The sequence below is a fragment of the Carlito syrichta genome, unplaced genomic scaffold, assembly GCF_000164805.1.
Source record: "Carlito syrichta isolate Samal-C Ts95f unplaced genomic scaffold, Tarsius_syrichta-2.0.1 Scaffold62547, whole genome shotgun sequence".
NCBI lineage: Eukaryota > Metazoa > Chordata > Mammalia > Primates > Tarsiidae > Carlito > Carlito syrichta.
Window position 1 is genome coordinate 73444 of NW_007006643.1, and position 12833 is coordinate 86276.

The following is a 12833-nucleotide window of genomic DNA, read 5'->3' on the forward strand; positions in this document are numbered from 1 at the left end:
TTCCCTGTATATTAAGGTTTTCTTTTCTTTCTCTTTTTTTTCTCCCCTTAAGTAAGACAGGGAAATGGAGTAGGACTGGAGCAAGGCAGAGTTTCTTTCCCCTAATTGGGATGGGATTTCACTGCTACCCTGTGCTATTTTTGTCTTTCTCCCAACTTCTAAAATAATCTTGGAAATAAATGGCTAGAGGTCCTCTCAACTCCACAAAAAGTATTTTTCACATCATACAAAATGTATTTGTCATTGCATAAAAATGTGAGTAATCTTACTTGCTAAAGTGTACACTTAAAATCGTGACAGTGGCAAATTATATACTATGTGCAATGTATTTGCCATTGCATAACTATGTGAATACTCTTAACACTACTGAATTGTACACTTAAAATGGTTACAGTAGTAAATTTTATACTATGTGTTTTCTTACTACAATTTTATCATTGCAATTTTTGGTATATGTGCTGATGTGCTGCCAAAGGGAACACTTCTTACCACAATTTTTAAAAAGTGTCTGTCCCCATACGTCTCTTACCAAAATGGTCTTCATGTTGCTGCCAAGCACAATTCACAGTGTTGGAGGCAGTATGGTTCCAATGGACAGGTAAAGGAAGTAAGCTTTTGATGCTGGGCCATTGAAGGGCCTGACATATGACTCCTCCCTTCAGCAAGTCCTGAAGCCTGCTTTTTAAGTAGGACAACCTGTGGTACCACATCCTAGAAGATTGCACAATAACAAGAGAAAGTAATAATGTAAAACAACTTAAAAAAAAAACTTTTATGAGGCTACAGGCAAAACACTGCAGATATAACTAAGCAAAATAATAGATTTAATTATTTCAACTACAGAGGATTAAACTAAGGAGAAATTCTGATCTATCATCATTATTTACATTTTCTTGCCAACCACTCTCATTTTATGCCTTGAAATACTGTCTCAGCCCCAATACTTAACTGAAGCAGTTCTTTAAAAAATTCACTAATCTTAACCTTCCAAATATGTAACTGTCATGTGCTGCATAATATATATATATGATGGTGGTTCCAAAAGATTATAATGGTGCTAAAACATTTCTATTGCTTAGTGACATTGTAACATAGCACAATGCATAATCTTTTCTATCTTTAGGTGTATTTAGATACACAAATACCATTGTGTCACAGTTGCTTATGGTATTCAGTACAGTAAAATGCTGCACAGGTTTGTAGCCCAGGAGAAATTGCAGGGGGCCAGCCCCTGCAGAGAGATTTAAGGGGTCCCTCGGGAGGTGTGGTGGCATCAGCGATTCTGTAGGGATAGATATTAAAAGAAAGAAAGAGGGGAGAATGAAAGAGACTGGACTCTGTCTAGTGCAGACGCCATTTAATGGGACGAACCATAAGCCTTTTATCACTGAAATTTCTAAAGTTAGCTGTATTCTTATTAAACCTCAAAATATCATGTTTGATCATGCTTGAACTAACATAATTCACTGATGTAGCATAACTCATTCTACAATACTTTCCACGAATAAAATAAATTAAATTTCTATAATAAGTAGAAAAGCCCTACACTAACTATAGCTAAAAACTGGTTTAAAAGAATGCAGCCCAGTCCAAAGTACACGCTGGGCCCTTAGGAATGTGGCCCAGTCCAAAGTTCGTGCTGGGCCATTTCTGGTAACTCTAGATAATCATCTATACCATCTAAAGCTGGAAGCAGCTCTCCATATGTATATACTAATTTTACAAATATACTTTTAAATCTTATAAAGAAGCTTGCACTGTATAGAAGGCTCGCAAATGTGACCTGAGTCTGAATTATATCTAATACCTAGGCCAAAACCGCAGTTCATGGGAAATAGGAATAATGAGTTTCTAGAGTAAGCCATGCCTGTTACAGTCACAGAGACTTCAGCTTAGGAAGGCAGAGATCCTTTTGGCTAAAATGAAAAAGGGAGAACGGAATGGGGTCAACAGCTCCCAAACACATCCTAGTGGTCTCGGGGTCCATGGCCCACCTTGATCCCTAACGTTCAGGTGGGCCTCCGTGGCCGGCTCCCAACAAGAAATAGACTCCACCATATAGCATAGGTGAGTAGTAGGCTATACCACCTAGGCCTGTCATAGGTATACTCTGTCATGTTCACACAATCATGATATTGACTAACAACACATTTCTCAAAATGTATCCCAGTTGTTAAGTAATCCATGACTGCATAAGGATTGTTTTTCAAGTCTCATCCTTCTGAGACTCTCTGCTTATGACACTTTGGATCATCCTCACCCTAATGGCTTGAAACTTTCCTCTCCATTGAATATATGTGACTGCAGGAGAGTTGCTTAAACCCTCAGTGACTATTTCCTCCTTTGTAAAATGAGGATAATAATAGTATTTATCTAACAGCTGCTGGAGAGGGTGTGGTGAAAAGGGAACACTTCTACACTGTTGGTGGGAGTGTAAACTAGTGCAACCTCTGTGGAAAGCAGTGTGGCAATTCCTAAAAGCTCTAAAAATTGACCTTCCATATGACCCTGCAATCCCCCTACTGGGAATATACCCTGAAGAACACAAATCACTCTATAAAAAAGATACCTGCACACATATGTTTATCGCAGCATTGTTCACAATAGCAAGAACCTGGAAACAACCATGCTGCCCATCAAAAGAGGACTGGATTAAAAAAATGTGGTACATATACACGATGGAATACTACGCAGCCATAAAAAAGAACAAAATCATGAATTTCGCTGCAACCTGGATGGAACTAGAGTCTATAATACTGAGTGACCTCTCACAAAAACAAAGATCCGAATATCACATGTTCTCACTCATATAATGGACCTTGAACATCCAATGCAATACTATGAGAAAATGACGGATGGTACTGGGAAACAATGGGGGGGAGGGGGATGGGATTAACAGTAGCAAATATCTGTCGGGGGATGGGAAAACACTTCTTATCTACAGGGTGCCTGAATGAAACGTCATTGTACACCTACCCTTAACTGTACCCCACAAAACCATAATAAAAAATACTGATTAATGAAAAAAAAAAAAAGAAAATTTGAATAAACTTCTATTGCTTGTACTCAAAAAAAAAAAATAGTATTTATCTCATGGATTTACTGTGAGGACTAAAGTACTTAGAATTGTATGCCCCATACTATGCCTGATATATGTGTCAGTTGCTATTACTATCATCATCATTATTTATGACTATTGTTAGGGATAAATTTTATCTGTTGGATAGAGTGTTTTAATAAATATGCTTGGAGTTGGTGACTCTGGGGGGCACAGTTTCAAAAAAATTAGTGAAACAATTCCACTTGCATAAGATCTTAAATGAAATTAATTTGTCCTGTGGGAGAAGAGTAATAAAGCCAAGTAACTGTTCTTAATGTGAATTTTCTCAATTACTCCTTAAATATGCAGTAAAGTAACTAAACTCACAAAATACTTATTTTGAGTGGACCTATGTGCATGTGTGTATTGCACATGCAAATGTGCATGTGTGTGAGGTGTAAGTTGATGAAAGGACTGAATTTCATGTTGATATGGGATGAAACCAGTAACAAACACAAAGGCCATAGCTAGAGACAGAATTTACTAATGACTTGGAACATTCCATAATTACAGGCTACGAACCTGAGGGCTAAAGACAAATTTATTGAGAGTTTATGACTGAGGGCAAGCAGGAGAACATAGAAAGGCCTCTGCGGGTATCTTCACTGTCTCTTGTTTTTCAACCTCCTACCTGTAGGTACTGTCTAAGATAGAAGCTGTTAATCTATGGCCTACAAGTTAAGAAAAATTATATATATATATTTTTTGAGTTGGAGTCTCACTCTGTCACCCAGACTGGAGTGCAGTGGCTGCTCCCGGCCACAGCAGCCTCTACCTGCTGGGCTCCAGCGATCCTTCCGCCTCAGCCTTCCGAGTAGCTGGAACTACAGGCACGCACCACCATGCCCAGCTAATTTTTTTTATTTATTGTAGAGATGAGGTCTCGCTAAGTTGCCCAGGCGGGTCTCGAACCCGTGGGCTCAGGCAATCCACTCACCTCAGCTTCTCAAAGGCTCGGGATTACAGGCTGAGCCACCGGGCCCGGCAATCTTATATTTCTTAAGGATTGTAAGAAAAACAAAAGAGTAAGAGACCAGGACCACACATGGTCTATAAAAGTCTACATTTGCTATCTGGCCTTTTAAAGAAAAAACAAAATCCAACCTCTGGTCTAATACTCAATTCTTAATCAAATACTGTTCTCCCACTACATTGAATAACTCCCCTCAAAATCTACTCTTAAGCAAGTATAATTATTCATTTCTTCATTATTTTACCCAATAAATATTATTACATATATGTATAATAAGTACTTTATTAAGTATTGAGAATACATAGATAAATAAGTCAGTAACCCCAACCATCATTCAAGAGGCCCACAATATAGTAGGGAAGAAAGACAAGTATAGGGTGATAATTTCTACTACCTATAATAGTTTAATGCACAAAATACAGAGGAAAGTGCAAAGGAGAAAGTACTCAACCAGTGTTCTCGGAAGAAGTGTCTCATTGCTTCATATTTACAACAAACAAACAAAAACACCTTGCTTACTGTAAAAAAAAAAGGAGGGGAAAGAAAAATAATTTACAAAACCCAGAAATATATAAAATAAAAAGTGAAAGCCTCCTTCCCTCATTATTTGCCATTTCCATTCCATCAAGGAAACTGTTGATGAGGCTTAGCAGATACAATGGCACATACTACTGAAATTTCCGCACCCGCCATATACACACAAAAATAGACATGTATTTAGTATTCAAACCATAGAGAAGGCTAGAAAATGAAGAGAAAACATCTCCTCCCCCACTTACCCTAATTGTAGTACTCAAATGTTACCAGTCTTAATTTATAAAAATCAGTCCAAACGATTTACAAACTGGAAAGAGGTAACTGAAATTTATACAACTGACAAAGAATTCATATAAAAAATATTTAAAGGCATTCTACACATCTACAAGAAAAGCAAACAATATGCAAGGAAACAAAATGAATAGACATTTCTAAGAAGAGAAAACCCATATGGTTAATTCATTTATGAAGAAATGGTCAACATTATTAATGATTCAAGAAATTTAATCTAGCCACAATTAGATATCATTTTATACCCCTTTGATTAGCAAGAATTTAAAAGTCTGATAATACCAAGTGTAGAAGTCTTGCACATCTTCCATTAAGTTTATTCCTAAGTAATTGATTTTTTGATGTTATCATAAGCAGCATTTTAAAACTCCAATTTGCAATTGTTTGTTACCAGTGTATACAAATACAATTGACTTTTGTATTTTGACCTTGAATCTTGTGACCTTAGTAAAATCACTTATTACTTCCACTTACTGTTTTGGTGATTTCTTAGAATTTTTAAATAAGAGATGTCATTTACAAATAAAGACAGTTCTACGTCTTCCTTTGCCTTATTCATTAGTTAGGATTTCAAGTATAATACTAAATAGGAGAAGTGAACATGGACATCCTTGCCTTGCTCTTGATCTTAGGGGAAAACATTCAATGTTCCATGATTAAGTATGATGTTAGTCATGTTTTGTTCTTAGCTGTTATCAGTGACCTTTGTCAGGTTGGGGAAGTTACTTTCAGGTCCTAGTTTTCTGAAAATATTTATTAGGAATAAGCATTGAATTTTATCAGATGTACTTTCTGCATTTATTGAAACTGTTGTATGGTTTTCTGTTTTATTATAATGTAATTATACTGATTGATTTCCTATGTTAAATCAACCTTGCATTTTGGGAATAAACTCCACTTGATTAGGATATATTATGCTTTTTATATATTGTTGGATTAAATATGCTGAAATTTTGTCATAGCATTTTACATCTAGATCCATGAAGAATACATAATCTGCATTTTTTTGTATGTGATGTCTTTATCAGGTATTTTATCAGATTTGTGCTGGTTTCAGAAGATAAGTTAGGAAGTGTTACTTCTGTCTCTGTCTCTATTCATTTATCATATATCACATTTCTCTTACACCTTGTTATTATTTTTCATCTTATTTTTTCCATTCTTTAATTTTAATATTTTCTATTTACTGATTCCACTCTTATTCTGTTTTTAGTTTATAGTTAAAGTGAGCCAAATAATTTTTCATTTTATATATTTTACTCTTCAGTTCTAGTAGTTTCTTATTTAGAAGTTCCATTTGCCTTGTAAAATTGTCCATCTGTTCATCCATTCCATTCATTCTTTCTTGTGAGTTCTCTAACATATTTACAATAACTGCTTTAATGTCCTTGTCTGAAAACGCCAATATCTGGGTCTTCTATGACTCTGCCATTATTGACTATTTCCCCTCACCTGATTATGGCCCACATTTACCCATATTTTGATTATGGTTCACATTTACCCTGATTATGGCCCACATTTACCCATATTCTGTTACATATCTAGTACTTTTTAATGTTGAATATTGTGTCTGATATGTTGTAGATCGTTTTGTACATATGTTATCAGAAGCTACTTTTTATTTCTAATCTCTAAAAGATTTTTTTCTCTCATAAATGGATGCTGAATTTTATGGGTTTTTTTTGCATGTCTTTTATTTTGCTTCTGTGGTTAATAAGTTTGATTCACTTTCAAAATTCAAACCAACTTTGCATTTTTGGCATAAACCCAACTACAGCAGGGTATATTACTCTTCTAATACATTACTGGACAATATGTTGTTAGAAATTTTACATCCATGCTGATGAATATAATCGGGCCCAAATTTTCCTTTCTTATATTATCCTTGTAGGATTTTAGTTACAGGGCCATTTCAGCCTAATGAAAAAAGCTGGAAAGACATCCCTTTTTTTTCTTCTGTTCTCTGGAAAACATTGTGTGAGATTAATATTCTTTCTTAAATTTTGGTAGAATTACCCAATGAAGACATCTGAGCCTGCACTTTTCCTTGTGGGAAGGGTTTGATTTCCTTAAAAGTCTTTTGTCTTTTTGGTAAGTTATATTTTTCTAGAAATTTGCTTATTCTATTTGCTTTTTAAATACAATACATTGACTTAAAATTGTTTATAGTATCCACTTGTAACTTTTCTGTTTTATGGCATACAGTGAAATCTCCCTTCTCATTCCTAAAATTAGTTATTTATTTATTCTCTCTCCTCTCTCTCTCTCTCTCTCTCTCTCTGATCAGTATTTCTAGTGACATTTGCCAATTTAATTAGTCTTTTCATAAAAGAAACTTTTGGCTTCAATAATGCTCTCTATCCACCATGTCTTTCCAACAGGAAATTCTGTCCTTATCTTTATTTGCCTCCTTCTATCTTCTTTATAATTAATTTTCTATTGTTTTTCCAATTCCCTGAGAAGGATTCATAAGTCATTAATTTTTAGCCTTTCCTTTTTTGTAGAATATATATTTTATGGTTATAAATTTCCCTTACAATAATGACTTAAAAGTATCCCCCGAGTTTTTATATATTTCCAATTATTAGTCAGTTCAAAATATTTTCTACTTTTCATTACAATTTTTAAAATTTGACCCACAGGGTATTTAAAAGTATGCTACTTATTTTAGGGGGATTTTCTAGTTTCCTTCTTATCTTCTAACTTGATGTCACTAAGGCAGAAAAAATACTGAGTGCAACTGTGATTATTAAAAGTTTTTGAGATTTGCTTCACAGATCAACACATAATGTATTTTTCTGTGTGCAGAAAACAATATGTATTCTCCAACTGTTTCATGTGGTTGTCTATATATGTCAATTAGGTTAAGTTTGTTTATAGTGTTGTTAAACTCTTCTATATAGTTATTGGTTTTCCTTTTTGTCTGATGTTCTATCAGTTACTGACAGATACCTGTTAAGATCTCTGATATAATTGTGAATTTATTTTTTGGACATCTGTCAATTTTTTGCTTTGCCTATTTTGAGTGTTAAATGTATACAAATTAGATAATTGTGTTTTCTTGGTGGATTTCCCCTGTAATAAATCTCTATAAAGATTTCTCTGTAAAGATTCCTGCCTCAAAGTCAACTTTGTCTGGTATTAATATAACTACATCAGTTTTCTTCCATCCTCCTATATCTCTACATTTTACATGTGTCTCTTATAAACAACACATAGATTGTGTTTTTTAACCATTCTAATAATCTTTGTCATTTAATTGATGTGCTTGGTCTATTTACATTTACTATAATTACTGATATGTTTAAAGTTTAACTCTGTCACTATACGCAGCAAAGGAAAAATAATGCAATGCTTTTGTTACTTTTGGAAAATTCTTTGTCATTATCTCTTCAAATATTGCTTCTGTACCATTCTCACTCCTCTTCTTCTAGGATTCCTGTTACAAATATATCAGACCTTTACACATATGAGGTGCCAGACACTGTTTAAGTTACCGAAAATGTATCAGCAAACAAAATACATATTCCTATTCTCATGAAGCACCTCTTAATGACATCCTGATTTCCCCTACACCTAAACTGACTCTTCCCAGAGTTCTTCCTTCCTCACAGTAAATTCCAGTATCATTCAAACAGTTGCATAACCCAGAAATCAGTGCTTCAAATTTGACACTTCATTTTTAAAATTTCTCTCTCATAGCCAATTATTAAGTCATGGTAACTTTTACCTCCTAAATGATTTTCAAACTTGATTCACTGTATTATATTAGGATGATACCATCCTAACCCAGGCCCACCATTATTTCTCACTTAACAACTGCAATAGCTGCCTAACTTATCTATCCATAGCCACTCTTTTCTCTTCAAACTATGTTGCACATTGTAGGAAAAGTGAGCTAAAATAGATATGTCACTGTGTTATTCCATTTGAATGTATCCCTAGGGCCTTTAGGGTAAAATCTAATGTCCTTATGTTATGTAATACCGTCTACTACCCAGTCCCAAGCTACCTCTCAGCTTAATTTCCTGATACTTACCTCCTTGTACTTCATTGCCTAACCTCAGATCCACCATGCTCTTTCCTATTTGAAGAAACTCATGTTCATGATCTTTGTTTCCTTAAATTGGAAGCCCTTCCTACTCAGTCTTTTATTCATCTTTCAGGAATCAGACTAGACATCATCTCGTCTAAGAAGTCTTCTCTAAACTCCTAGAATAAACTAGTAGTTTTCTTTTGTTCTCTCACAATACTCCTTTTATGTCTCTTTCTTAATACATCATGTCGAATTTATATTCTTATATGTCTTTCTCCATAACAATACTATATATCCCTCAATAGAAAGATCTATATGGTTTGTTCATTTTAATACCCTAACATCTAGCATGGTTACTTAGTAAAACTATACAAATATTTATGGGAATTGGATTGAATTACTTTTTTTCTAGCTTCATAGCTTCTTTAAATCTGATAAGATGTCTGCTTTAAATCTTCAATTAAGTAAGGAATAAAAATATTGACTAGGTCAAGCCAAAGGTAGAGTTTACAGCAGATTATAAAAAAATTCTTCCCTTGCCTATGATCTGTTAATCAGCACTCTTTGAATATGATAATTTAATTAATTAATATGAAGGGGACCCTCCAAAAAACCTAGAATTATCTTTTGGAGGGCGGGCCCTTATACTACACTTGAAATTTGGTCCTCCGGATCAAATGGTTCATCAAAGTTTTTACTGGGAAGTTTTGAGAAGACTGCATAAAAATTTGCAGAAGAAACATCCCAAGTTGTGGCAAACAAGTGACTGGTTCTTCCATTATGACAATACACCTGCCAATACTGTGCTTAGTGTTAAGCAGTTTTTGACCAAAAATAGCATGACCCCTGTGTCCCACCATCCCTATTCACGTGATCCCACCCCAAGCGACATTTTTGTTTCTTCGGATGAAAAAAGTCCTCAAAGAGAAATGTTTTGCTGATGTGGAAGTGGTAAAACAAAAACCAGCAGAAGCACTAAAAGGCATCAAAATTGATGAGTACAAAAACTGTTTTGAGCAGTGGAAAAGTGTCTCGAGAGGTGTATTGCATCAAACAGGACTTTGAAGGTAACTGAAGTTTAAACATGTAAGAATAAATATACAATGTTTTATAAACAAACTTTTGGGGTTTTTTTGGGTCCCCTCCTTGTACATAATTATATTAATTATCTAACCCATATTATCCAGAAGGGTGTCATAAAAGACTTGTTAAAGTCTTGCTGAAATTTCATTTATTCATTTAGCATATATAACTATGCCATATTTCCATGAACTATCTCTAATAACCCTGTCAGTACTGGAAACTAGGTTTGTGTTAAATAACTTTGTTGACAATTTTGTAATTTTCTAAGTATTCGTATGTTTTTAAATCTGTTCTAGAAGTTAATCCAGGAGATATTTAGCTTACTGGTTAGTAGATGGAAAACTTCCCCTTCTTTCTTTTCTTTTTTTTTTTTTTGAGTTGGAGTCTCACTCCGTCGCCCAGGCTGGAGTGCAGTGGCACACTCACAGTCACCCCAGCATCGACCAGCTGGGCTCAGGCGATCCTTCTGCCTCAGCCTTCCAAATTATTGGAACTACAGGTGCGTGCTTCCATGCCCAGCTAATTTTTTGATATACTGTAGAGACACGATCTCACCAAGTTGCCCAGGCTGGTCTCGAACCCCTGGGCTCAGGCAATCCTCTCACATTGGCCTCCCAAAGTGCTGAGATTACAAGTTTGAGCCACTGTACACGGCCAACTCCCCCTCTTCTTTGTTAGAATCAGTAATATATTTACATAAATCCAGTAATATATTTACATAAATCTCCCCATACTATTTTCCTTAATTTCTTTGATCACTGAGAGCCAGTTTAATAATATCATCTAAGTTATAATTTACCCATGCCAGGACACATTTACTTTTTCTTTCTGAGAGCACAGTTAAAATGTTGTTCTTGCTGTCTTTACAGTATGCATTCATACAAACCTGGGGTGATTTTGTGCCCTATCATTTCAAATAATAATCATTTAGGCACATACCACCTGTTATATTTATCCTTGCTTTTGTGCCTTTTTTTATATATTATCTTTAAAAAAAAAAAAACTATGAGCTCATTGTAAAACTTCCTATGTGGCCCCATAGTTTTCTTCTACTCTCCTTTAATAGAATAATTTTGCTGTTTCATAGTCAAAATTATGTTTTTTGAGAGCTTCCCAACCTTTAGAGTCTAAAGCCATCTTAATGTAAATTAAGGTCCAACAAGTATCAATCAAAACAACAGAAACTTTTGGAGAACAGCCATAGGTAGAAATTCTAGTCAGAGTAGGCAATTACATAATAGGTCAATCTGAATCTTTTCATGATGATTACTAAGGAAGAAGCATTACCTCCTGAAAGGCTTAAAGCCAAGTGTGCATTTAGCTCCTGTCACTTTTTTCTTCCAAATGTCTTTCAGATTTGTCCTTCTCTTTCCATTCCTGTAGATGCCTTCATCACCTCATACCTGGACTACTGCCATAAACTAGATGGTTTCCTTGCCTCCAGTCCATCCATATTCCAATCCATTTTCCATACTGTTGCCAGATTAATCTTCTTAAAACATTTTCATCATGTCACTCTCCTGCCTGAGATCTAGATCAAATGTCACCTTCCTTGTAATATATTCCCAGTTTTCTCAGGAAGTTAGTAGTGGCCTACTCAGTGTTTTCACAGCTCTCTGTGCATACCCTTATTAGTACACTTACAACATATATAATAATCATCTATTTAATTATTTTTCTCACCCCATTTTCTGTGAGTTCCCTGAGGGGAGGCAAAAGGTTTGAATGATCGCTTTACAATAGTACTCAAGGCCTTAAATAATCAGCTCATATATTTTGTACCACCACCTTAGGGCTATCATGTATATTACCTTCTCTGCCTATCATGCTCTTCCCTTCATTTTTCCTACTCATTCTTTGGGTCTCAGATTAAATATCAATTCACAAAGAAACCTTTCCTGACACTCTTAATAACTAATTAATTAGTTATTCAATTAACTGAACAAATATTTATTGGGCGTCGACTTTGTGCCAGATACTTTTTAGGCACTTGGAATATATCAGTAAACAAAGTAAACAAAAATTATTGCTTTAATGAAGTTTATTTTCTAGTGAGAGAAGGTAGATTGAAGATAAACATAGTAAGTAAATTATATAGTAATCTGTGAAAAAAACATCAAGATAAAGGGGTATACTGGAGACTGGATCTTTAAACTTGGTGGTGAAGGTAGGTCTTATTGAGAAAAATGAATTTGATAAAAGGAGGAGTTAGTTCTGAGGATATCTGGGATAAAATACACTAGGCAGAGATGATAGCCAGTTCAAAGGCTCTAAGCTGTTATTTTATCTGTTGTGGACAAAGAACAGCAAAAGAAACCATTGTGGCTAGAGCTCAATATTCAAGGAGTAGAATAATAGGCGATTAAGTCAGGAAGGTAGGAATGAGTGGGTCAGATTATGTAGTACCTTGTAAACAAATATATAAAATTTCAGTTTTTACTCTGATAGAAATGATAAACCAGCATCTGGGCAAGATGGTGATGGACCAGGACCAATTGTGAGAGTCTTCACAAAAGTGAGTGTCCATAAAGACTCTCTGCATGAGTGGTTGTGTGCTGGTAGGTGAGTGGAAGTTTGTCTGAGGGGAGACTAGGGTTCATGCACCCAGGGCTCTCCTCTGGAGGTGACTGCAACCCCCCACTTTCCTGAGATTGGAGCCACCAGCATGCAGGATCATTGGCTGTTCTTGGGGCTCTCTTGAGAGGAGACAGCAGAGAACAGCCACCCCTCACCACCTGGCACCTGGCCTACACCATCACCTGCAGCAGCAGATCAGACATGAGCAGGAGGAAGCATGGAGAAGGCAGGTCATG

General features: G+C 35.4%; 1 protein-coding gene across 2 annotated transcripts in view; it reads right to left on the reverse strand.

Annotated features, from left to right (window-relative positions):
* The window catches only part of TMLHE (trimethyllysine hydroxylase, epsilon), a 120446-nt gene that overhangs the window by 67042 nt on the left and 40571 nt on the right, over positions 1-12833 (reverse strand). The window contains exon 2 of one of the 2 annotated variants that reach the window (XM_021708603.1): positions 530-711. The exons of the other annotated variant lie outside the window; for it this stretch is intronic. Coding sequence (XP_021564278.1) covers positions 530-710 — 181 coding nt within the window. The 5' untranslated portion in view covers position 711. The remainder of the gene's footprint in view (positions 1-529; positions 712-12833) is intronic. 2 annotated transcript variants of the gene reach the window in all.